Source organism: Falco rusticolus, chromosome 3 (assembly GCF_015220075.1).
Source record: "Falco rusticolus isolate bFalRus1 chromosome 3, bFalRus1.pri, whole genome shotgun sequence".
Lineage (NCBI taxonomy): Eukaryota > Metazoa > Chordata > Aves > Falconiformes > Falconidae > Falco > Falco rusticolus.
In genome coordinates, this window is record NC_051189.1 from 74,215,218 (window position 1) to 74,242,257 (window position 27,040).

Genomic DNA, 27,040 nt, shown 5'->3' on the forward strand with positions numbered 1-27,040 from the left:
ACTCTAAAACAACCTAAAAGACGGTCATCAAATTAAAATTCATGGAACATTATTCCTACCCAACAAATGAGTTCTATAAAACTACAAAGTCTCCTAGAAATTCTTTCAGGTGGTACAGATGTGGTAATTAGAAAATAGTAGACTAAACCCATGAAAGCAGTAATAAAGTTAGAATACTGCTTGTGCACTCAGTAATACAGAACAGGTGCTCTAACAGTGAAAGTTTAAGAGCTAAAGGAACAGGCAGGTGTCTAATCCACCACTAGATTTTACAGTTGTGGAAGATGCTCCAAATACCAAAAATTTTGATGCAACCAATAATAATATTAGATCGTTTTTGGAAGCTGGCTTTATAAAACTAGTAAAACACAACTAGGACTAAAGAAGCCTGCTTGCATGTCACAGCTGAACCTGTTCCAATACCCTCATCGCATCTTGTGTCCTACACCTACTGGACAGGGAACAAGTGCATGTGCTGCCACCCTTCCATGGGCTATCTGCTGGGTAGCTGGTGGCCACCAGCTCCTGCCTGTTGGCCTGACGGACAGCTTCTACCAGCTGGCAAGCCAGGCAGATCCCAGCATTGCAGAGGGGAGTTGCAATGAACTCCTCCTTGGATACGTGGTGTGCAGACCCTGCTAGAGGGAGTCTCTGCTTCATTCTTCAAGAAATCTGTCGTTTATTATTGAAATCAGCCCCATCTGGCTGACTAATCACTGGCTTAAGTCACTGGAGAGAGAGAAAAGGGAAAAAAAGTGCAGCCAAATCGTTTGGAATGCAGCTAAAATACTTCAGAGTTTAAAGGATCACATACTCTGACCATGGGCCAGTAAGTCTTATCACTAGTCCCAGACTGAACTAAAGAGCTTGTTTATGATTAAAAGCATTATATTTGCATTAGGTTATCTCAGCTCCCAACCACTGACTCTTCTTCCACTTTTCTTCTACCATTTTAAAAAGCTTTAGCATGCAGTACTTCTTCCTTGTGAAGGTATGTGAACACTGCAGTAAAGCCAACTCATGCAGATCTTTTTTACAAATTAAATGGATGTAGATTTTATAATGCATTGTTGTAAGAGATTTCCTCCAGTACTGTACTACTTTGGCAGGCCTTTTCTGCACCATCTGACCTTTAATGGTAGAGCTACATACCGTGTTCTAGTGTCAGTCCCATTAAGTTACAGTAACTGATTTCCTGTACACTAACCGTGGTTGTACATCTGACAGTCATACTGCACACACTGCACTGGGACTTTTAACAGTTTGCTTGAAATTGTTTTCAGATGACCTTTTCCAAGACACAAGCTGTCATTCCAGAAGCATAGCCTGTATTCTTGGAAAACACATACACATTTGGCTGTAAAAGCCTGTTTCAAACTGTTAATTTTACTAAGCCGTCCAGATGACATTGCAGTTACTCTCACAGTAGCTTACCAAGTTACTGCTTAGTACATCCATGGATTTTATTAACAATGAGTTTATTTTGGATCTTTGGTAAAAATCTTGAAAGATGCTGAGCCTGCAGAACCTCGCAAACCCTGACACCATGGACCAACCTCTGAAATTTTTTTCCGATCTTTCAAAAGTCAAAAGCTAGTTATCTAACGCATTAACCGTTTAAAAGCAGTAGCCATTAGAAATATATGCTATTAACCATAGGACTCAAGAGACCATTTTGCAATTCTAAGCCTAATGATTAGCAACTGTAGAGTCATGATGTTTTTGCAGTTGCTTTTATCAATTTACCTCTAAAGCTCACTGAATAAGGCTATCAGAATTGTTTTGTAAGACCTCTAAGATGACTGGTATTGAGGGTATCTTATATGTTTATCAAACGGTTTATGGATCTTTTCTACTGTTTTGCCTGTGGTTTACATTAAACAGTCCAGAATCATACAGGTTATTCAGCCTGATCTTTCGAAAATAGGCAGAACATGAGTGCATTGTTTGGGTTTTTCCCCGCAAAAACTTCTTTTATATTTAAAGATTTATTAAACCCCACACTCAGATACTTCCTTATCCATCTCTGTCAAGATCCCAGGGGGAAAATTAGCTAGACTCTTCATTTTAAAATGTCTAGGTTTGCTCGGAACAGAAGATTCCCCGTAGACTGGACAAACACCCTGCCACGTGATGTGAGTACATCTTGTTTCTTCCCGGTGCGGCTGAGATGTTCAGTTATCGATCGCCCGTGCCGTTACTGCTGCAGCATCTAAGAACCACCTCCACCTCAGCGAGATTCCCCTTAGTCCTTTTTATTTCTGTTTTTTTTTTTTTTTAAATTCCCCTCACCTGTCCCACGGCCAGCAGCACCCCCGCTCTGGGGCCCGAGCGAGGCGCCAGCGCCGGCCCCGGGGAGCACCTGAGGGGTGGCGGCAGCTCCCCGCCGCCGCCCCAGCTGCCGGTGCCCCCTCAGCCGCTCCCCGCGACTCCCGCCCGCCACACGGCGTCAGGCCTGCCCCCGCCGCGCCCGGGCGGCGCCCCCTCAGCCCGCCGGGCGGCGCCCCCTCAGCCCGCCGGGCGGCGCCCCCACCACCCGCCGGCCGGGCGGCGCCCCGGGGGGCGGCGGGCGGGGCCGCGCTCCCAGCATGCCCCGAGGGGACGGGCCGGGAAGAGGGTGGGTGGGCGCGCGAGGGCGCGCGCGGCGGCACGCGGCGAGGGGAGAGGAGGGCGGGTGCGCGCGCTCCCCCCACCCCCCGACGCGGAAACCGGCGCCCGGGCGAGCCGCTGTAGCCGGCGCGCAGGGCGCATGCGCGGGTCCGCGGGAGGGCGGGGGCCGGCGTCTAGTGGCGAGCGAGCTGGCCGCCGGTGCCCGCCCGCCGCCGTTACTCGGGGACTAGCGGTCGCCGCGCAGCCCCCGCGCCCTCTCCCGTTCTGGGCTGCCCGTAGTCCTGCCCCGCCATGAAGTTGAGCAGCCGTGGCCGGGGATGCTGCGTGGCCGGCAGCCGGGAGCGCGGGCCGCCGCCGCGGAGCCCCTTCGTGCACCAGCTGCGCCTCAGCCCCCTGGAGAAAGCCAAGGTAGGGGCGTGCGGGGCCCGGCCCCCCCTTCCCGCCGCCGCCTTCCCGCCGCCGCCTCCTGCCGCGCGTCCGCCGCGGCGCATCGGCTGGCGGGCCGCGTCCTGCGGCGGGCGGGGGCACCCTGCCGCCGGCGCTTTGTGAGGCGCCGGGGGCGGCGGGACCGGGGAGAACCGGAGCGGTGCGTGTGCGCGCAAGCCGGGCTTGCGGGGGCTGCGGCGGGCGCTGGGCGGGGGCGGGCGGCGGCTGGGGGCGGCCGTGAGGCGGCGGGGGGCGCGGGGCCGGCGGCCGCTGTGGCACCCGCCGCGCGGAGGGCGTGTGCCTGAACTTAGCCGCTTTCTTAAAAAAAAAAAAAAAATCAAAAAAGACCCCCAAACATCTTTGTTTGGGTCTTTAAAAATGATTTTGTGGGGTTTTTTTTACATGGAGGGCAGGCGAGCAGTCCTGTGGAGGCACTCTTTTCTAGCGTTATGTTAAGGTATTCCTGGGCCGAGGCATCCCGTGCATCTGAAGTTTGGCCCCTGGGTAAATAATCTCTGTGGCGTAATGTACAGGTAGTGTAATTGTACAGGTAGCATTGAACATGTAGTGTAAGATGACGGGAATCGGTATTAAGATGCAGATTTGCAGTTGTATGCCTTTTTGTTTACCTTTTTTTTTTTTTTTTTTTGTTCCCTCCGTGCCTCTTACTTGATCACCTCACAGTAGGTGGTTGGATATTCAGAGTGCATGCCCGTTGTCTTAAGCTTTTGGTAAGATCCGGGTCACTCGCTGGACAAAGAAATACCGTCAAAGATTCACCTTTACTAGGGGTTGACCGTTTCTATTAATTTTATTACTGTAATGCTTCAGTTCCTTAAAGCTGTTGTTTTGGGGGCCTAACGGCCTACGCTAACTATCAACATGGAAACTAAGATCCACTAATGTTGAATGTCTCAGATCAAGGTGCTTTAGATCCATCTTCAATTTACTTAACATTCTGAGTGAAGTTCATTGTTGCATTGCCCTGTTGCTGTCCAGATACTTAACGACATGACATGTATGGCCTGACTTACAAAACATGGGAATGTGCCTCATGTTAAGTATCGAGCAGCCAAGGAATTCATAGTAGACTCCATTGGAAAAGGTTTTTACTTTTTTTTTTAATCGGGTTTCCCAGTATGTATTCAGTGATTACTCACAAATTGAATGGGAGAAAGGAGAAAAGGTTTGTGCCGTTTGCCTCATGTACTTTATACCGAAAGCCTCCTCAATAAATTGCACTGTTGTAATGATTTCTTTCCCATGTAACCTTACTTTGTTCCTGAAGTCACTTATTCTATATAATGAACCAGGTAGAAGTCTTTCAGGGAGCAGAAACAAGCAAAGATAGTATATGTTCCTATGGACTAGGACTGTGTCTTAATTATGATAATAATGATGTTTTATTTTGCAGTGTTAATGTATCTTTTTAATTTTTTAATGTATTTTTTTAATTTTGCTCTCTACTTGGTTGTTTATAAGCAACTTTAAAAATACCTTTGGGAGGGCAGAGTACCAGTTCATGGATTTTGCAGTGTTGAGTCTCATAGGAACTACTAGTGTTGCTGATCTGTTGTTAGTCCTAACAGACCTTTTAGCTGTCTCACCAGTGAAGTGACTGGTTGTCGAACATACCTGCCTTTTGTGTGGGCTGCACTGTAAATCTGTATGAGACATAAGCTTTGCAGCTGGATTTCAAGGATTTGTTATTTTCAATGAAAACTATAAGATGTGTTTAAAACTAGTGGATTTTACAGTGTGCAGACCAAAGGAGTAGCCTCACCAGAGTGCGGCTCGGTCTTGCTTTTTGAGTGAGCAGTTTTATTGATGTGCAGCAGCACAGAATTCTTTAACCCACCCTTTCTTGCAGTCTTATTTTTGCAGTTTTATATGAGGAAGAAGAATGCAAGCTGACATACAGAACCACGATGGATTTTCTTCTTTGCCTTAATTGTGCTTTCCTAACCTCTTTGCTGATTAAAAGTTGTGCTTGAGATAGAGGCTGTTAAAGAAGGCTGTGCAACTGTTCCATGTAGGAGAAATGCTGCTCTCACAGAAAGGGAAATTTCTTGAATGGGGAGGCTGCTTTACAGTGAATTACAGCAACGTGTGTTCTCTTCCATCCAGTCCTGGACTGTTGCTGAGGTTTCAGTGTGAAGTATTATAGCTAAACTCACGTCTTGTTCAGCTGTAGGTGCATATTGTGTCACAGGTTTTTCTATCTGCCCTGTGAATCTTAACAGGGGTGAGTCCTAGGACTGCAAAGCCTGTCAAGGAAGGTTAGGAACATGTAGGGACTAGAGGTACGTGAAGAAGTTGGTAAGCACAGGGGACTCAGAGAGAAGACTGCTTTGTTTGGCAGTCTGTTGCTGATGATCTGCCAGATAGCCCCATTATTTTCACTACCAACTCATCCCTCCTTCATTCTGCACTCTGCAAGAGGTTAGATTAGCTTTTTTTGCTCATTAACAGAACTCAAAGTAAATGCATCTTTACACATTTCAGCCTGAGACTGTTAGAGTGAAAAATGGTGGAAAGTAAGAGGACAAAACAACCACAAAGAAGAAGAAAAATGGCAAAAAAGAAATCCATCAGTGCCGCATCATCTCTTACTTAGGTTCTAAAAATTGGTAGGGAATAGGAGTGTAAAAGCAGTAAGGCTATTTGAGAACTGAGTCTTAGGTTTCCTGTAGAAATGATGGTTATTTTACTCTGATCTGAGGGTGACAGTGGGGGTCATTCTTGAAGCTACCTGTTTCATTTCAGTACTGTAATAAACATCCTTTCTGGAAGAAGGGCAGACTATTTCATTAACTATGTATTTTGTTCATCCTAACATCATCCGGGCACCTATCACATAAGTCAGAGCTCTAGCTTCTAGTTACCTCTGCAGAACAGGCAGAAGCATTACTGAAGCTGTCACAAAGTGTTTGTAGCTTTTTTTTCCCTGCCACTTCTTAACACAATGTGATGCCTTTTTCCTTGCTTCCAGTGTTTCTGGCCCATTCATCGCACCTATGCTGGTGTTCCTCTGGTGCCTTGGAGAGCTGATTTGGCTCATTAAACTAGCATATTATTGTGTTTTTCTCTATTCTAATTGTTTCCTTTTGCTGGGTTTGCTTTTCTTCACTCTAATGAGCTGTACTGGCTTGTTGCAAGCTCAGATAAGTGCTAGAGCTGACTCAAGGGGAGGATTGAGGGAAGAGTGAACAGGACCACACTCTTTAGCAGCAGTGTTCTGTTAGATTGGCTTAGGTACACATGAAAGTTTCTACTCCTATATTTATCTCCATGATTGCGTCAATCAGGGAACTTGTAGAGTGGGAAAGCAGGTAGTAAGATAATTGTTGAGGGATGAATTTCTAGTTCTTCCCAGTGCCATCTTTGGTGAATTGAGGCTATAGGGATGATAATAGTAAGTAAGTGAATGTGTGGGGCAAGACGTAGTCTCTGTCTTGATATGTTTAACAGAAAACCCAAAACCTCTACAGTGTTAAATATGCAGTTCATTATTTTCTTTGTTCAATATGTGACAATTAATTTGGAATAAGCCATGGAAATTTTGTTGTGAATAAACTGTTTTTTAATGATGTTTCCCACTGTATCTTCAATTTCGAAGATGCATTTCTTCAGCTTCTCTGTGCGTGAGAGGTATGATGCTGACTTTCAAGACAGGAAATGGAGACATACAGAAGGAGAAACAAGGGTACTCTGTGATTCTCTTGCTCAGTGTTTAGACATGTACAACCTGATGTTTTAGAGAACTTAGAGAGGACTTCACTTCATATTTTATACCTTCATTTGAAGTTCCTACTCAAATCTGAATGCAGTCTCTAAATGAGAATGTATGATACCTATTTAATTTAAGTGACTTGCCTTACATCAGATTGAAGCCCTTCTGACGGAAGAGTGGAGTACAGTTTCCCAGGGCAGCCTTCTGTTACAAGCTTTAAGACCATCCTCTCCCTTCCTGCTGCCCATGGGGTCTTTCACAGCATACACTGCAACTTCTGAAAACCTAAGGTAGGATCCTGTAGACTAGAAAATATTAAATGAGCTGTAGTCAATCCCCTCTTGAGAAAACTGGTGACGAACCAAACCTCCCAAGGGTATAGCTCCAGATGGACCTTTAGGGTTTTTTAAATGTATCTAAAAGTCTTTACATATGACTTATTACCATATAGAATTTGTAATTTTAATAGAAAACATGTCTGGGTGAATATCCTAAATATGTAGATATATGATTACTGAAAAAAGATGTCTCTACAAGGTCAGACCAGGAGCGTATGTCTCCTGCATTCTGATCTCTGACGGTGGCCAGTGGGGACAGTACTACTGTATGTAGGTTTTAGAGGATAGAAGCTTTCTTACCCAGGAAGGTAAGATGTAGATGTAGACTGAACTACTTTTCAAATGTTAGTGTCTTTGATTCCTGACCTCCTTCAGGGGCCAAACATACTACTACTACCAAGTTATCTTGTGCAGACAGGTACTGCAGTACCCCCTGCTAAAAAAGAGGCCGGTGTCACAGCCAGACACTGCACACCTGTGTACTTGGAACTGCTTCTTGCTAGCCATTTCCACCACTGCGGTCTTTGGACACAGAAGACCAAGAGGCATTTTCCACAAAGATATGCCATCTTTCACAACCTTACAGATGTAACTGCTGCCTCTGTTCTAGGATGTGGGTCTAAAGTGATCTTGATGCAAAGGATTGCTACAGAGATGCAAAGGACTTTTTGCTTTGCCCTGGTGTAGGAAGAGACTTTGAGGAGTGTGAGGGAGCAGGTGTGAATCCCAGAAGACGTTGTCCTCACCTGCATTTTGTTTCTCTTCTTTCTCAACAGCTGGTCCTTCTCTTTTTATGAGATCAGAAGGCAACTGCTTTCTCTTTTTCCAGTTTGCAGATGAGTGTTCCCCTATTTGCTGCCAGACATGGTGGTCTTCTCTACGCATGCAGCGCTGCGTGACCTCACACTGCAGTTAAAGAAGTTATACTGATTCATCTGGGAAACTAATGTATCTAAGAAAAAAATGCCTTTTCTTCCACTTCTGCAAACTGAAGCAGTCCACCTGGGGAGTGGAGTTCTGGTTTGGGGAGTGAAGCGATGGTGGTTATGAGATGATGGTGCGGAGTCTGAACCATCACTGTAAAATCTGACATTGCATTGGGCTGGTAGCTTAAGGCTTGAAACTTTTCTCCTGCTGTGTGTTCCCTGCCCCTACCCTAGGTTTGCAGATCTGTGCAGCTACAGGGCGAGTTGGTTACTGAGCTGTTTCGGGAAGTGAGAGGAAACAGGAACTGATCAGTGGGAAACTAAGCTGCATGATGACTAGATCTGCATCAGGAACGAGAAGTAGTAGTTGAATAATGCTTTCCACAGCAGCCTGGAGATGCATCAGATTAAGAGACAGTACATAATGCCTCATTACTCATCCTTGCCTAGCCATTGTGATGCTGAAAAGTGCTTTTCTATGTCATCTGGTGCACCTGTGAATAGCATATTTACTCTTGAATTCTCTTTCTTTACATGATCCTTATGTTTCAGTGTCTTCTTCATCTTATGCTAGCCTCCATTGTACAGCTTGAGGAACACTGGTGCTACCCCAGTCAGCTTCAAACAGTTTTCAGTTCGCTCTCTGTCCCTTAGCCAGTCTCCTGAATCTGTACCCTCTGCCGCTTTAAGAGCTGTTTTTCTTTCTTCCTGTCCTTTGAGTGAGAAAGATGGGGTTCTTGGCTTCTGGAACTGTTTCCTGGAGCAAGTGGATCATTGCACAGATAGTTGCTAAGATATTTTTTTTGGAGGACAGTTGGGACCAACTCCAAACGGCTCAGGAAAGGCCCTACTTTGGGGAGAATTCTTCAAAAGACTGTGGGAGAAGTTCCAACATGATGTGTTTTTCACCACAGTTGAAGACAGAGTGCTGACTGGCTGGAAATGGGCTCTCAGAACTACAGTGCTGGGAGGATGTGCAGAAGTGGCTAGGTTCACCATGGCTTCCTAGGGAAGGATAACTTCTTGAAAACCTGCTTTCCAGGGGGTTGTGCCTGTTAGCACAGACCTGGAACTTACTCGGATAAGTTATTAAACTCATAATAACAGATAAGTTATTAAACTCGGCGTGCCTGGATGTTTGTCCAGAGGTCTTTGCACAGTGTTGCTCACTGTGGTTCCCCACAGCTTCTGGTTCCAGTAACATACAGCACAGGAACTGGTGCCTTCTCAGTCTTGGAAGAGCTTTCCAGGTTGGGTCCTGTATTGCCCTGTGAATGCACCCTGCTGAAGAAATGCATATCACTGTCTGGGAGCTGCTGTGTTGGACTGACTTCTCTGTAGTGCAGTAAGATTTACAACACACCCATGCTAAATATTTACTTAATGTGAGGCTGCAGAAAGGGAAAAGACATGCCGATATATTCACTGACAAACAGGGTTTGAAGTGTGGAAAGCTAAGACTGCTTTAACTTTAAAGAGTGTACTGTGTTTCAGCTGTGCTTAAGATCAGTGAATACAAAATTGTTACATATACACCACAATTATTTGTTTGGAATTGAAGTGTATTCCGGTTTTAACATTAGATATTTTGAAGTTAAGACTTCAGATCGTTTTGTAGGAATCACTGGTTTCTTCAGTCCAAGATTGTCTTAGAATAATGCATTTGTTTGGATTTTGCAGATTGCCTTCATGACTTTGACTCTGTTTCCTATCCGACTCTTCTTTGCTGCTTTTATGATGTTGCTGGCCTGGCCTTTTGCATTCGTTGCTTCAATGGGATCTGACGAGCGAGAGCTTGAAAAGCCCCTCTCCTGGTGGCGAAAGTAAGTCAGTGATGTGGTGAAATATTAAGAAAATCAGTTCAGCAGTTTGAAATAGAGAAGATTGGAAATACCTGATATCTGTCCCACAGACCTGCTTTTCTCTTCAAAAGAAAAATACAAAAAATATTATTTAAACGCTTTCTTCAGATAGGAAACTAAAAATACCTCAACTGTTTGATTTACCAGGTGACCCAGTAATTACAGGGAGAAAAACGTTATCATCTCTGGCCTCTTGCCTTTATTGAGGATGTAGTGTGAAGACTCATTGTGACATCCTTCAATTCAGTTACTCCTGTAATGTCAACTTCTTGTTATGAAGATTGACACTACAGAATGTGCCTGGATTTCATATTCTAAATTGTTGTTTTAAATTGCTTCACCCCATTGTTTGCTACCCTGTGATGAATTGACAAAACCTCTGTTGATTCTCTTGAGGGGTTGCCCCATGCTTTGGTGCTTATTAATAAAAGTATGTGCTTGCTTTGATATTGGAATGCTGATAAAGGTAGAATGCAAGACAGTGTTCACCCATCCATGAAAACTGCCATTTGAGGAGCAAGAAAGGAGTGTATCACCTCTTCCATAGAACACTTGAAAATTAGGAGCTGGCACTAGCATGAGGGAAGCTGATTCTATTTTGCATCACAGGAAGGAAAGAAATTGAGAACCACGGAGGCATGTCACTTTAAATTTCATTTGGAATTGTATCAGTATAATAACAAAAGGAATAAAGGATTGCCTTCCATATTGCATGCAGTTATTTTGAAGCTTTTTAAGATTTCCATCCCCCATTTCATCCCATTTTCAGGGTCACCCTTCTCACCAGCCTCCAGTCCCTGCGAGTACAACAATTTGTGGTGTTGGTTTTGGCACTCCGTTGGTTCAAAGCAAATGTGTCTCTTTTCATGACTGGTGTTTTAAAAAACAAGCAAACAAAACCCCATCAAAAAAAACCCCAAAGTGCTTTAGGAGGAGATGGGGAAAAGGGACAAAAATAAAGTATTTCCAGAGCTCCCAAATACGGTCTGTAGGCATCCCCGTGTTTGAGAATCTATGTCCTACTTTCTCCGCTGTTTTGTTTGGGTAGACTCAAACTCAAGAATCAGGGTTGTTGCATTCTAGCAATATGCCAGTAGCATTTTTCAGGACTCGGTTTATTAGAGCTTTTTTGGTGTTACTAGGAAGCATTATTAGACATTGTACAGAATAAACACAACAGTAGTCTGAATCAAAATTAATTTAGTGATTAAATAAATGCCAATCTTTAATCTGTGATTAAAAAGCATTAATATTCAGGCATGAAATGAAATTGAACAGCACCTTACCTTTAAAGTGGTCTTAAATCTGCTGAGAAAGAGAAAACAAAAGCTCTGTGCAGTGTTCCTGCTCAATTGAAATAGCATAGCGTATCTGTACTTTCATCATGCTTACCAAGTTTGTGTTGTTTTTTCTGTTCATTATTTTGAAGTGTTCCTGTGGCAGCATAACTGTTTTCTCAATTCTTCACAGGATAGTGGATATTTTGTTGAAAGCAATCATGAGAATGATGTGGCTTGCTGGTGGATTCCACTGGATAAATGTAAAAGGCAGACGGGCATTGCCGGCGGAAGCAGCGATATTAACTGTGGCTCCCCATTCTTCCTACTTTGATGCCATTCCAGTAACTATGACCTTTGCCTCCATTGTGATGAAAGCAGAAAGCAAAGATATTCCTGTTTGGGGAAGTAAGTTGGTAGATACTTAATTTTTCAAGAACAATTAAAAATGATTACTTAGGAAATTCACTGGTTGTGTATGAGAAGGCCTGAAACACCAAACTTTGCTATAATATATGGTGAGATTTGGAGGCTTTCTTGTGGTTTTGTTTTTGGGTGGGTTTTTTTTTTTACTGGTCTAATTTGAATATCAGTAGGAAAAATTGGGGGGGGATTTTGTTGTGGTTTTTTTTCCCCTTGTCTCCAAAGGTGAATCACTGTACAAATCAAAACAATCCTATAGAACTCGTGGTAAATCTGCAGTGAAATTGCAACATTTTGAGACCTGACAAATAGAAAAGCAAGTTAGGATGGGTCTATAGAAGCAAAGGGTGAGGCTAGAGAGAAAGTCCACCGAAACTTTTTTTGGTGTGAGCTGGGGTGCCGTTCCAGAAATGTGTGTTGTCTTCTCTGAATGATACCCTGCCTTGAAGGGAGTACTGCTAATCCTTTGTGCATCAATAAGTTTGTTCAAGCAGGGTGTTAGATTTACACTGAGTACACAACAGTCTGCTCTTGCTCATCTCTAAGAAATACAGGTGCCCAAGTTAGTAGTGTTTGAATGCTATCTTTGAAATTATCAGTGTAGATTCTCACAAAGGCTTGAGGGGGACCTGTGACTTTTGGTGCAGTTGTGCTGAAAAAAATGTGTAAGCTTTTAGGCTTGTTGATTTCTAACCAAAGTCTGTCTGTAAGCGTTTTGGAGAAACCCACTATGTCATGTCTAGGGACCAGCAAAGTTCAAAGAATCTTCTTGTGCCTCGTGTAGATTTTAAGGTAACATAAAAAAGACAAAAAGATTTTTGCTTTGGCCTTGGGTAGTGACTTTTAAATTAAAAAGTCTAAATAAAAGCTTTGAGTTCCTTTGCAAGTAAGTGGAATCAGGCTGTTGGTGTTGACATTCTCCTAAATTTAATTAGACAGTGTAGTTTTAAGGACATACTCAAAACCAGAAGCTGAGACATGGCCACAAATGTTGAGTGGTTACATCTAGAAGCTTCTTGTAGGGAGTCTCTTGGTATAGAGGTCTCTCTGTATCAGATAAAGCTCAGGCCAGCACTGTAGCTGTATCTCTGTTTCACTGAATACATGATTAACAGAGTTTAGTAAAAGTCTGTGGCAGTGAAAAATCTGTGTAAAAATGAATAGGTATGTTGTACAAAAAGGACGTAGGCATGTGTTTTTAAAAACAAGTGTATGCAAACAAGCATAGTGTGAAAACAAAAATAAATTGAAGTCCCTTGTCCAATACTGAAAGAAGATACTGTTGTGAAGACTGTATGTTGACACTCCTGTACAGTATAGGTGTATCCAGGCCAACTTGGGCTGTAGGAGCGGTCCAGCCATAGATGTAGGGGCAGATTTATCACCTTTCTTAGTTATAGTTGCTAGCTCAAAAACATAAAGTACCCCATGTGGAGCTCTCCTTTACTTGCAGCTGGACTGTTTGGAGGATCCAAGCTACATGAGGTAACCCAGGCCATGTTCTGTTACTGAAATGTGATGAAATGGCAGAAAGGCATTTGGCAGCATGCTATAATAGCAGCTTAACTATCCCTTGTAATAGATGAGCCTGAGGAGAATCTGTAGGGATATGGAGGTTGTAGTTACACTGAATGTAGCACAAATAATGCATATTGAGTAGTTCAAACTACTTGCTCTATACCTACTTTAAAGTATCTTTTAAAGGATTCAACTGAAAGTCTAAACTGACTACAGTAAGTTTTAAAAACAATTCAGTTAATTTTGTTCATATATAAGCAAAATCAGTTACAGAAAAACAGAAGACCCAGGAAACCACATATGATGATTTGATGGAATATTGTTGTACAGTGCAGACAAGTAAATGAGTATTTTGTTGCTTTGTCATGCAGTCACAAAAAATATGTAGTCCCTTAAGTGTTCAGAAGAATGCCATGGAAATGAGGCATGGCAAAGGTAGTAACTGGGATTCAGAGTTCAAAACCCTTTTTTGTTTTTAAAGGAGTACTTTTATACATGCAATATTACAGAAGTTTGTGTTATTAAAGTAAGTGGACCTTAACAGAGAGGTAAGTAATGTAATGATTAGTTTGGCTTAAAATTTAGTGAAAACTTTCCAGTGGAGTAAAGTTGTGATTTTTTTTTTTAATTTACTGCTTGAAAGGTTTCCTGTGAAGCAGATGGTACTGATTGTCCTCTCTTCCTTTCATCTAGCATTTTAATTACATTTTTTTTGTGTGTGTATGTAGAAAAGTGTAAACAACATTGGATTTCATGTTATTGGACCACTGGTGTTTCTCTTATGTTATCTGTGAAATGTAATCCAAGAAGAAATGACAACCATGGTGAATTGTCAACACTTTAGACATTAATCTAGAATTTATCCCAGAGGGGTCAGAAGTGTTTGTGTTCTTCAATTTTGTAAATCTTGCAAACTTGTTGTACCATCTCCAGTGAAGTTTTGGAGCCATCTATTGATAATCCTAACCTTGCTGTCTCTTAACTGAGTTCGTTAATAGTCATTCAGAATCTCTGGGAAGTTTTGAATAAAGTACATTTGTTTAACTTTGGGAGCAGATTTCAGCATGTAAAAAAATGAAGCAGCAGAGGAAATTCTAAGATGATTTCCAAAAATGAGAACTTTGGGTGAAGAGTAGATCTTCATCCAGAATATCCAAACATGATGTAAGTTGGCTTTTCGATGTAATGACAGTGTTCATCAGGACATTTTATGTTTTGTACCAGAGGAATCAAGTGCTTTAGCAGGCACAAAAATATCTGCTAGCTAGTTAGCAAGATTGGTTCTGAAAGTATATATTTTTTTTAATAGATTGCTGGAACAGCTGCCTGTATTATTGTTACCCTTAGTTTGCCAGTCATGGAATATTAAGCTTTTGATGCACTTTTTAAGTCCAGATAATTAAAAGCCTGTTCTTCATGGATTGGAAGTATTCCACAAGTGTGTTTGTGTATGAGTATTTTATTGCTTCTTAACTTAAAGGCAGCCCTCCAGAACCACAAAGTCCAATTTCAGAAGCAGTCTTAAGTCTTGTGACTCTTTTGGACAACTTTATTCTTTTTAGGAAAACAAAGAAAAAAAAAAACCCCAAATTTAAAAATGGTCTTTTGCTCTGACAAAGTTATAATCTCTTCAGTTAGTGGTCGGTACTGAAGAAAATTACCTACTTGGCACACATGCTAGGTTAACAAACTCTGAGGAGAAACTGCTTGCCCAAATATAAATGAGATTTCAATGATCACAAAAAAAACCCAGTAAGCAGAGGATTCCAGAACAGATGGAACACATCATCACAATGCTGAAGGACATGAGTTTCTGCTCAATGGCCTTCCAGAGTTTTTATAGGTTGAGGTGTGAAGCTTGCTGGATCGCTTTAGTGTAAAGTGTGCAGCCCAGGGTAGATGATATCTAGGAATCTGTTGCACCTTAACGGTGGCTGGAAACTTGGATCAGTTTGTTGATCAGCACAGGTCCTTAAACTTTCCTGTTTTGTCTACTGTAACACCCCCCCAACCCCCCCCCCCCCCCGCCCCCTTCAGTCAGGACAAGCTTGTTGCATAGGTTCTGGATAGTTACACTTCACTGCCTTATTTCTGCCTGGTAAAGCAACCTAGAAAAATTTATATTTTTTTTATTGCTGAAGTGGTCAGTACTACTGCAGAAATACTTCAATAAGAAGGAGAAGGGATTTGTCAGTAAATATGATTTGGTGGCATTTTTGTTGGATAACTTTTATGATTCAAACATGTTATGTGGTCTGAACTTTTAAAAACCAAATTTAAGGTGAAGAGCTAATTTCAACTTCAAGCAACTTTTTGACATCTGTAACCTCACCCTCTGAAAAAGAGAGGAAGTCGGTACCTGTGAAATGAATAGAGGGATATGTTAGTTTAAGATTATAAAGGGGTAGGAGGTCATTTGTACTTTGCAGAATATAAAAGTGCTATAGAGGAAGGGAGAATTATATGGTGCTGTAAAAACTATCAATTCTATTATGAGTGGTTTTTTCCACATGTAGTAAACTTAGGATTTATTTTTTTTTCTGTTCAAGTTCATCTTTTTGAAAGTGCTCTATAAGCCTTTCTTGAGCATCATGGCTAAAAGACAAGTAGTAATTCAATGGGAAGTATTTATGCTGTGGTAGCTAGGTATGTTTACATCTCAGAACTTAAAAGATGCCAGATTACTTAGTCATGAGCTCTGTTATGCAACCTGATCCTCCAGTCCTTCACCCCAGTACTTCCCCCATACCTTGCAAAGCACACAAGAGAACTGTGGTAGACCCATAGCTCTGCAGTGAGTATCTCTTATTTAAATACTTCTGAGATGCATCAAAACAATCCTTAAACTCCTTTTGGAAAAACCTGCTGTAAGGTGAAGGCAACATAGATTTCTTCTCTTTATATGCTGTAAATCAGCAGCTTGAACACTGCTAAGGTCACCAGCTTGAATGCCAACATCCTGTGCTATGTTGGTATTGTAGCCTGCCTTGAGTACACAAATGAGCTCCCCAGTTCCGAGGAGCCTCTTGAAGTTACTGCCAAGCTTATCCATTTCATCCTCTTTTGTAAAAACTTCCATTTCAAAGTTCAGTGTTTCTTCCAGACTAGGTACCCAGATGGTCCTGCAGTAAGTCAGTCTTCATAGGAGCTCCCTTGGAGAGACCGCTGCAGTCACCTGTGTATTGTAGGTATGCCTTTATTGTTTGGGTTGGAATCCTGGACTTGTTGGATTATTTTTTTCCACCATAAATTCACTGCTACTGGAATGCCTAAACCACCATTTCTTTTTTTAAGCATCCTAATTAATGTCATTTATGGAAAATACAAACTACAGTATATAGGAAAACTGCAAATCAACACAACTGCCTAATAAAATACTTTTTAGACTGGAAGCAAAAAGCTAAAACATACAGCCATGCCCTCATACCGGTATTGCAGGTGTGAAAGCAAACAGCAATCTTTGTGATATGAAAAGGGTCTTTGTCTCTCAAGGAGTCCTTAAAGAAAATAGATCACAGTATGAAAGACCAACCCAAACCCCACAGAATTTACTTCTGTTGAAGATAGAGAACACTGATTACTTACCTCCTACTTCTGACCTCTCTTTGTCCTACAGACTGCATGTTTCTTGCCTTTCCCTTTGGAAATAGGGAGAACTTTCCCATTAACACTGTCACTATACCAGGAATACTTGGTATCTGTTCTGTCAGGTGGTCCATCTGCTAAGCATTTAGTCAAATTGAGAGGTTGTTCTCAGCACATTTAGCTTTAGTGGTTGATTCAGGGCTGGGTCAAAAAAGTATATTTTCTGTGAATGATTGTTGTTCTAATAAGATACTACCACTAACTTTACAAATCTCATGTACAGTAACGTGACTAAAATAATGCTATTTCTGTAAGAACAATATAACGCCAAGTGGAAAAGATCCTATTTTTGATTGACTTCATTTTTGTGCACTGATAACAACTTTGTGTATTTGTTGCATGGGTGCTTGAGTTTTTTTCCATTTGGAAGGCCTTTGTCCCTATACAAAGGAAGCTATTTTATTCTGGAACCGTAATTATTCCGCTCCCCCCTGCGCACCCCCCCAACCTTCAGAAGACTTCTGACCCCTTTGTGGATTTTTTTCTTATTTTCTCTCCAGAAAAGAGCAGTTTTCACATTAGATATTACTTCATTAGAAAAGGTGTGAGTTCAGAACTTTGTGAACATGTTCGAGTAAGGCAACTCTTAAAAGCACTATCTTGGGCTTAATTTTTCAACCTTTTAACCTTCATGTTTTTGTAAGCCCTAAATACAGAATGTACAGGAGGGCAACTACTATTAGAAAAATAATCTGTATTTTTTCCCATAGTAGGAAAAATCAAGGAGTAAATACTGTAAATGGATGTCCCACTGCAAGTCTACCTGTAGTATACAACCTACCTCCGTGTTAAATGCAAATAGAGGCAGTTGTACTGGCTCTATTGGCCGCTATCTCAGTGAATGAGAGGAATGTATGTGATGGGATTTTGTGGTGTTTGCAGGAGAGGCCAAGATAAAGTCTCAGGTTCAGCATTCTCTACTTCTGCAGCAGATCTGTCAGTCTGATGCTGTTTCTACAGTGGTGAAAATGTAACTGCCTACTTAAAAATGTGTGTGTATGGGTAAGTTTTAGAAGAACAGCATTTAGTGGCGCATTGCTGTTCTGTTGCTTTTTGTGTTCTCGTGCCTTGTAGACCAGGGGTGATGTTGCCAGTATGCGTTTATCTACTATATGGTTGCAAATGTCAAGCATAACTTAAATGGTGTGTTACAATACTTTCTTCTATTGTATGTTAAATAGTACTTCATGTTTTGATTTGAAGCAGGGTTTCCTCACAGACATTTGCTTGTAAATAGTTTTTTTTTTTCCTGTTACCCTGAGAAGTTCATTGACACCAACTCGTGTGTGTTCAGCTCATCAGAAAGAAACTTGCTTTTGTGCATCAGCTGGTGCTTGAAATGATTGCGTTGAAGTTAGGGTTCTGAAATCAGTTGGAGCTACCACCCTGCAAGTAATTAAAGCAATACTGAATTCTTGCAGGTTCTCTTAAAGGGTGCTTTGTGCTAGAGCAACTTTCCGTTGGTTGGATTATCTATAGCATTCTAGCTGCCCTGCAAGGCAGAAGTTTTCATGAACTATGTTTAAATTGCAGGCACCTGCCTAAGAAGGTGGAGTACAGCATGTCACCTGTCTTCAGGACTACTTGTAATGAGCTGAAATTGGGGGTGAGAGTGACTACTTCAAGTAGGACCAACACTGCTAGAGAAAAAGCTGGAATAATGACACTGGCAAGGTCAATTCTGTGACTTGAGGGACTGTTTGCCATCACCCACTAGAATTTATAATTTAAGGGTGGTTTTAATGGAGTGAGAGGAGATGGGCAAGCACATCTTTCAGCATCTCTGAATACTTGAATTGTGGTCTTCACTATCTGGTTACAGTTGGTCTTGGACAATTAAATAGATGAGCAAAATATTTAAGACTGTTCTGTTTATTAAGTATGTTGCACAGTTCTGTTGTTTAGTTGCTCAGTATGCTAGCTGTTCGAAGCATTTTCATGTATGCTGCTTTTTGCTCCTGCCCTGACTTTGCACTAGTCCTGCCTATTTCTTGCCTCGTATGTGACTTTACAGTACTGTCTCCAGGCTTCCTGATGTTTCAGCTTGACTTCTAACAGCAGTCTCACCTTGTCTGCATATATGGTATGTTTCTCAGCTTCTCTTTACAGACTGTTGGCTCTGCTACTGACTATTTCTTGCACAGATTGACAAGCATCTGAAAATTCAAAGCCTGTACCAAGTTAATGTACTGAACATGATAATAGGTGGTGAGAGTAGAGGTCTGTGTAGCCTTGTGCTCTGTTTTCAAAAGGGGTTATGGAAAGTGTATATGAAGAAAGGCAAGTATAGAACTAGCCTTCCCTTGGTACGTACTTTCAGTTTCTTACTGATGACTGAGAGTTTCAATTTCACTGAAATTGTTGGACTTAGCCACTAAAAGCTTGATAATTGGTGTCTTACAGGATCTTAAGTTACGTGTTAAAACTGTAATTGTGTTTAGTCTGATCCCTAAGGAAGTAAGACTTGTGATCACCCTGTCTACTAAGCTAAGCTTTGATGTGATGGGTTGAAATATTGATAGCATCACATGTATTTGAGAGAAAGATGATGGTTTAAAAAACACAAAAGTTCTGCAAGCTGCATGAAAACAATGTTTAAACCATAAGAAAAGAAATGAACTTACCTCACAGACTATTTATCATATAATTCAACAGGCAAGACAGATCCATAGGAAACCAAACTTTCAGTTGCCTCTGTTCTTTCAGCATACCATAATAGTTTTTTCTTTGCACATGGGTGTGTTGCTGTTTGTGGTGGTGTCCATTTGTAAGATAATTTGCAGTGTGTTATTTTGGAGTATTGTAGCATTGCAGTAGCTTGCTTTCAGGAAGGTTGTTAACAGTAAAGCTCCCACATTAATGCTGCTTGTCTGTCCAGTTTTCAGATAATATATTAGTGGTTAGAGACTCAAAATTGGCAAGTTGTCCATAGTCTGATGTTTCTGTCATACTGCTCTAAATAAAATCTCTCTGCTTGCTTAATTTCATGTGTTATAAAGAAGGCCCTGCTTGCGACATACCCTCAGATAAGAGCCTTGGAGCTCTTGTTTGTTCCTTGACCTGAATTAATGTGAATTCCATCATTTGGGCCGGGCCTAATGTAAGAGAAACTTCAGAGTGAAGGCTGAGGATGTTTGAGTCCTTTTTTTTTTTTTTTTTTTTTTTTTTGTACTTGATAATGTTTCTGCTATGGAATAGTAATTTGCAGCAGTAGGGGAAACTTGGAACTAGCATCATTAAGAAACAAAATGAACAGAGTTACAAAACCAGGTATGGTTTCCTTTGCCTTTTTTCTTATTGCTTGTTCTGTGTTTTGGAGAGTTTTTTTCTATTTTTTTTTATGTATGGTTGTTTTGTGGTTTAGTGTGGGGTTTTTACCTTCCTGCAGCAGTAACCCCAGCTGGCCCATGATGATCTTTGCTCCCCTAGCAGGCATTGTTCTATGGATATTGTCTAAGAGAAGGCATGTAGGATAAAGTACAAGAGTATGGTACATTTTCTCTGTTATACTATCTCCTAAGCTTTGGCAACCTATGGGATAAAACCTTTTGGAGGCTGGCTGAATCTTTGATAACTTGCTGTAAGATGTGATGGATTAGTTTCATGGAACCACAGAATAATTTTGGTGAGTTGCTGGCTGAAGTGCCAGTGGGGTAACACCAGAACCAGCCGTTTTTGCTGAGTACAGGACTGTAATTCCTTACACTGTTTTTGTCTTCATGCTTTAAGCACTGGCCAATCCATTAGTGCGGAAAGTCTCTCCTTGACGAAAGAAGATTATACGACTAGTGTCAGTGACTCATTTTGTGGTGTTTGGAAATACAAATACTGTATTTTATGTTTGTATTTTAGGCAAATAGAATAGCTAATGACTTAGTGACTTGAACCTTCAAATAACATTACAAGATACAAAAATGATAAAAAGTTATTTGAAGACAACCTGCTTAAATAAAAGCATGATACAGTATATTTGAAGATGCTTTTCTTGTATTTTTGACAATGCAAAAGAGTTTTATGTGCTACACTACTATTTTGTAAGTTGGCCTGGATGTCCTTGTGACACAGGTGCATGGAGAGGGTGTTTTAGATTGAGTTCTGGTTCTTGCTCATGCTCATTTTTTGTCTGGCTGTGAATAAGAGGCTTCCCACTGAGCCAGGAAGGGTATGCCTGAGATTTGATTCATCTAGTATGAGGAAGAGGCAAACAGGTGACAGCTCAGAAAACAAGCACGCTTTTTCTTTTGATGATGTTGGTTCCTCAGGAAAGATAATGTGGTCTGTGTATGAAGTATTTTTAATGGCGTACCTTCAGTGAAGCTGAGCAGTTGCAGAAGACAAGAGCTCTAAAGACAGAAGGATTTTGACTCACAGGATGTCTTTTGGAAGTACTTGTATAGGGAGTTTCCTGCTACTTTGCTGGGCTGAGGGTGGCTGTAGATTTTGTGATTTTTGTGGTAGGAAGAAATGGCCTATAATCAGCCACAGCTGCCCAGTTGCAGAAAACTACTTATAAAATGTACAATCATGTTTTAAATTCTGTGATGTATGTGTATTGGTCTATTAAAAATTGAAGAAGCACAAAGTGCCAGAGTTGTGGAAATAGTCTTCCTCACAGGAATTCAGGAAAATATTTCAATAAAACTGCAGTGTTTTAGCTGAGTATTTAACTTTACAGTGCGATATAGTAAAGTAGTTACATGCTTGTACCCAAATTTTTGTCCAGAGGACTACTGGGGTGGGGGAATATATATATATATTTTTTTTTTCCAAACAAAAGGGAAATAAAGGCTGGTTTGCTTGTCTTTTGTTTTTTCTCCTCTTCAGCTCTAATCAAATACATCCGACCAGTATTTGTATCTCGGTCAGACCAGGATTCTCGCAGGAAAACTGTTGAAGAGATAAAGAGGCGTGCTCAGTCTGATGGTAAATGGCCACAGGTACTGTATATTACTACGGTGTGACCAATGGTATTTGGCATTTCCAGGCTTTGGATATGCAGTTTACTTTTTTCTTTGCGGGATGCTTTAGGTGGTTTGTGGATAGAAGATACCTCTTTCTAGAAGATGTAATATCTACAAAATACTAGCTTTTCATTGCAGCGTCTTTCAAGGGGAGACTGGGAAAGCACATGGGAAAACAGCTATATTAAGTGACACTAAATGGATGGACCACAGCAGGTTTAGAAAGCTCTCTAAGAAGAAAATAATCAAGTGCTCAGTAGGATACCTGAGGGCTTGTTGTGTTCTTGCCCTTCTCGAGATTTTGGTGTACTGTCATTGTTGGAGATGCAATACTGGCCAAGACAGCCAAAGCAACTGAGATGTTCCAGTAACCAGAGTACACCTGTATTGGACCACATGATGAAAACATGCCTAAAATAAAGCAGCTTGGGGGGTTTTCCTGCACCTGAAATGTCACTATTTCTAATGTGCATTGGAAGAAAGTAATGGGGAGGAAGAGGTGACTACCTAAGGTCTCAGTTTTCTAGAAGCATGTGATTATTTTGCAAATATGAGCCATTCTTCTTTTGGATTTTTGAGATTAAGATATAGTAGGTCTTTCATGGCATTGTTACTACTACGGTGCTTATGTCTGCGTACTGGACTACAGAAACATTATAAACATTTACATACAATGTGACATAGCTTTCATATCATGACTTTAATTGATAGATTTCAAAGCACTTTAAAAAGTAAATATTCTTACAGATGAAGAAACTGAGTTGGCAGAGCTGAAATTGTTTCCAGAATATCTATCAAGCTAGTTAGTAACACGTCTAACAACTAGTTAGACAATGAAACTGGTAATGTTGATTCTAGTCTGTTGCTTTGTCCCTTTATGATATGTATTTATTTCTTTTAAATGTCTTGTTCTATAATTCAACAAAATTTCAGCAGTTTTTGGCTTTCTGCTGTCCAAAACTTTTTTTTTTTACAATCTAACCTCTTCTGTTAGATTGAATTTGGTTCAACTTCAGCATTTTTTGCCTTGGTAGAATTCTGTTTAGATATTTTCAGCCTCTATCATTCTGACATCTGTGCACATGCAAAGTAATCAATGCAAAAAGAAAATAAGTCTTTCTTTTCTTAGCCTGTAAGGAGGTCACTTGGGAGCAGGAATTTTGTTTTGGTGCAAACCAGAATATGGTATTTTTACCAGCACCAAAGCCTTTTGTGAAAATTCTCCTGTACTCACAAGTGTTTCTTGTCACTATTAGTGTTCCAACCAAATAGGATTACTATCTGAGATCAAACAAGAGGCAAATTTGCAGATAAAGAAAAATATTTTTACTATTAAGACAGAACTTTACTTCTTTATTGAGCATTATTTTTGTATTCTAACTGAACTGTTTTTCCCTGAACATTTTTTTACTGTAATCAACTAACGTTAACTTTGAAAAGATGTGTTCATAAATAAATCCACATTGAAATAGTTCTTAATTCAACTTTTTTCTTTTTACTTCAAGATAATGATATTCCCAGAAGGCACTTGCACAAACCGATCCTGTCTAATTACATTCAAGCCTGGTAGGTATGATGCTCATTTCTGTTCTCTACAGAATGTTCTTGTATCTTTGTTTTCTGAAGTAGCACTTGCATTGTAATTTGCTTCCTGTTGCAGAAGTTAAAAATCTTGCACTACAGTGGAATTGGAATAGAAATTTTCTGATGCTACAAAACGATTGTAGTTCCACTGTTGAGCAAAACATTTTAGATAATTTAGATATTTTTTTTCTTGGCATATGAGCTGGAGGACTAACGTTTCTTACAGTGGTTTTGGCTGTGATTGTCTTTTCTTTTCTTTTTTTTTCTTGGCCCCTCCATTTCCTGTGTTGGGTCTGTCACACATCGTTTAGATAGATTATAAAGCTTAAAGTACAGGCTGCTGCAGCATTTGTTGCTGTGTTGTATGTGGTTGATTTCCCTCCAGCTCTACTGTTGAGTTGCATTCTGGTGAAGGTGGCACAAGAATCTTGCCAGTATAGCACTGTTACGGAGGCTGCCATTTCTCCACAATTTTCTTTTTATTTAACATCCCCATTCTAAACTCTTTTCAGTCAGCATAACACTTTAAGATTAGAGGTATAGTAGATGGTAGAGGGTATAACACTGAACATTGTTGCAGTTGTGAACTGCAGTTACAGTAGGGAGAAATGCCAACGCTGCAGTGGACCTTCAATGTTTAATGTAAGCTTGTCTTTATGATATATTAGAGAGATGGTGAATGAGGCTGCAGCGAGTGAGACAGTTGTGTGTGTGTTTGACTCTTCGTAGGTTTCTGCCTAGCTCACTGTGTTCTGGTCTTACTGTGTGTCTTATTTTGTGTTACTTACGTGTGGCATTAGAATATCATGCACTGTCAGCATTGTGATTCCTTACACTGATTCATTTGGTGGAAGGAATCTCAGTATTGTCTCCTGAACAAACATTCAAAAAAGCTTTTCTTCCTCCCCTCTCAGCTCTTTACCTTTTTAGATTGAGTGAGTGGTGGTTAGAACATCCACTACTTTTTCTCTTTACTTTCCTTCTCCCTCTGCCTGAATCCTGGTCATGCTTTGAAAACCAGTTGGAATCCTTCATTAAAGCCCTGATACCCTTCCTTCCCTCTGTGCCATAGAATTCCAGGCACTATATACTTTCTGCCTCAGATCCCCCCTCTGTCTTCCTCTCCTCTGGTCTAGTACATGCTGCTGTCTGCCTCTTGACTATCTGAGTTTTCCTACTGGAACTGGCTTCTGTATCCATCCAGCCTCCCAGAAATCCTTTGCGTTATAATTCATCGCTAATATCACTTTAGGTCTCTATTCAAGTAACTGCTTTCAGGATTCCTTTCTCCATTCTACTCATATGGCCTACACTTCTTGCTCTTACTGGAGATTTTTTTTGGGTTGTGTTCATGAAAGCTAGTTATACAGGACAGGCTAGTCTAGTTTTGTTTAAATGGTGGTCTTGTCATCAACCACTCAGATTTTTTTCATCTTCAGATTCTTTCAAAAGTTGCTTAAAAAGGCTGGGTTTTTTTTGGAGACTGAATACAAAATACCACTGGGCTGCCAAGAACCAAATCTCTGCAGGATCCCATCCAGACAACTGTCATTTAGAGATGTTTATACTCCATTAATAATTTTTTTTTTACATCTATGCAAGTATTCTGCAAAGCAAATGTAATGCTAAGGATACAGTATACTTCCATTCTTCAGGCCTTGATTTGAAACCAAATATTAGTCAGAATTTAGTAAATTGCTATAAAAAACCTTAGTTTGAGCGAAGACTGTATTAAGTGTTTTCACAAGAGAAAGATGTTTAATCTTGAGCAAGATAGTTAACATTCTTACCTAATCTTTGTGCTGGAAACCAAGAAAATCATTAACAAATTATGTTTATAGATTTTGTGCTACTTACCAGAAATATTAATTTTCAAATTAAGTGATACTTCTGTACAATAGTTCTAGTTCAATACTTTCTAACTGTTAGATTTTCCATAGCTAGAGAATAAACAAATAAGCCATTTTGAGGGGAATTAAGGTGAGAAAAAAGGTTAAATTAATTCTGTTACTTCAGAGATGATAAATTTCCTATAAATTGATGTTGCCCAGCTAAAAATAGAAAGCTGCTTTTGCATAAGAAAGCTTAGGTGTTCTTCACCAAAAAATACTGTTGACCACAGGGAATATATGATTTAACTATCTTGCACATATGTGTTTTTTAATCACTTATCAAGCTGAATTTGGTACTGGGCTTTGACTTGCATACATGACAATTTATGTAGGTGGTAGAGGATAATTTAGAGAATGCAAGCAAGCATTCTTCATTATTTGTCTTCTGAAAAGGTGTGTATACATTGTCATTCTTCAGTGCTTACTTTTTAGACTTTGACTTCTGCGGCTCCTTTTGGGTCTTACTTTTTCACTGTTAACTAATTTGTATGCATATCAGCCCAGCAATTGTATCACTTTTTTTCTTTACTGCAATAAATTTCTGCTGTGCCAAAATGCACTATAAAATATTGATGTGTCATATGTGCCTCCTAGGAGCGTTTATTCCTGGAGTTCCTGTACAGCCAGTGGTTTTACGTTATCCAAACAAACTGGTAAGTTCAGCTTGCAGTAAATATGGGGCATTTTCCTTTAAATACATTGGCACTTCTGTAAACTTTTAGATTAGATAATTAGATTTAGAAATTTGGAAAACATTAATAAATGCTTATTGGCTAAGTATATATTCCTTAAGCTTCTAGAAATATAGATAACCTTAACAGACAGTTTAAATGTTTCTGCTTTAATTGGATTGCTCCTTTAAAACAGTGCTCTGAAAGTTATTCAGGTTGTTACAAGAAGTGCTATACAAATGACAAGACAAATTCCATCAATTTCTGTCTAGGAGGCATGTGTTCCCACCAGCTCCCTTACCGCAGTGTGTGCTGGAGAGGGTTTTTTTAATATTGTTTATTGCTGTAGGATGCTTCTGCACCTCCTGCCTGTGGAGGTGTTAGTACAAATTAATGCAACCAGGTAAATGATAATAGAATAATGTGTTGGGGACCTTGGCACATCTATAAGGTGTCTCATTGTCAATGTTTTACATCCTCTGTGCACTTGGCTAAGGACTGCTAGACACTAGCTAATTTGGAGTAGTCCTTCAGTATAAATCAGATTCATGCAAATTATGTGTAAATTATAGTGCTTATTTGCAACACCTAAATTAAAAAATTGTTACAAATGCTTGTACAGGTATGGGCAAACAAATGAAGACAAAGGTCACTTGATCTACTTCCAGATCAAGCCTACAGGAAAGCATAGAAGGATGTTTTTTTATATTATTTGTCCTACCTGATATAGATACTTTCCTGTGCTACTGCAGCCAGAATCCTGTCTGTCTACATTCCTTGGTTAATTAGAAGATGCTTCCTAGTGAACTTTATTAGCTTTTATTCTTGAGGTTTCTTTTTGAGCACTGTGAGGGTATTTTCAAGTCCAGACTGTCCCCTTCTAAAATAGAAGTTATTTAGGAGAGAGTGGGAGGAGTGTCAGAAATAAAATAAGGACTGCCTTGTCTCTTTGCTGATGCGTGTCCCATCAGAAGATCTCATGTCATAGATCTCATGTCATCTCTCTTTGACTAGCCCACTAACAACCCTTTGATCTAAGGATTTAATTTCCTCTTGGTACCAGAGTGCTTACGTTTTTAAAGTGTTTCCATCCAGTTTCTTTCTGCCAGTTTACAGGTTGATATAAAAAATAAGTGTAACTATTAAAAAAAATAATAAAAGAACCTAAGCAGAG

At 40.5% G+C, this 27,040-nt stretch overlaps 1 protein-coding gene across 1 annotated transcript in view; it reads left to right on the forward strand.

Moving 5' to 3' along the window:
- Positions 1–2,682: 2,682 nt before the first annotated feature.
- Positions 2,683–27,040, forward strand: part of LPCAT1 (lysophosphatidylcholine acyltransferase 1) — a 68,320-nt gene continuing 43,962 nt past the window's right edge. Inside the window, exons 1-6 of the mRNA XM_037379824.1 lie at positions 2,683–3,018; positions 9,714–9,856; positions 11,366–11,580; positions 21,583–21,695; positions 23,225–23,285; positions 25,790–25,848. Coding sequence (XP_037235721.1) covers positions 2,902–3,018; positions 9,714–9,856; positions 11,366–11,580; positions 21,583–21,695; positions 23,225–23,285; positions 25,790–25,848 — 708 coding nt within the window. The 5' untranslated portion in view covers positions 2,683–2,901. The remainder of the gene's footprint in view (positions 3,019–9,713; positions 9,857–11,365; positions 11,581–21,582; positions 21,696–23,224; positions 23,286–25,789; positions 25,849–27,040) is intronic.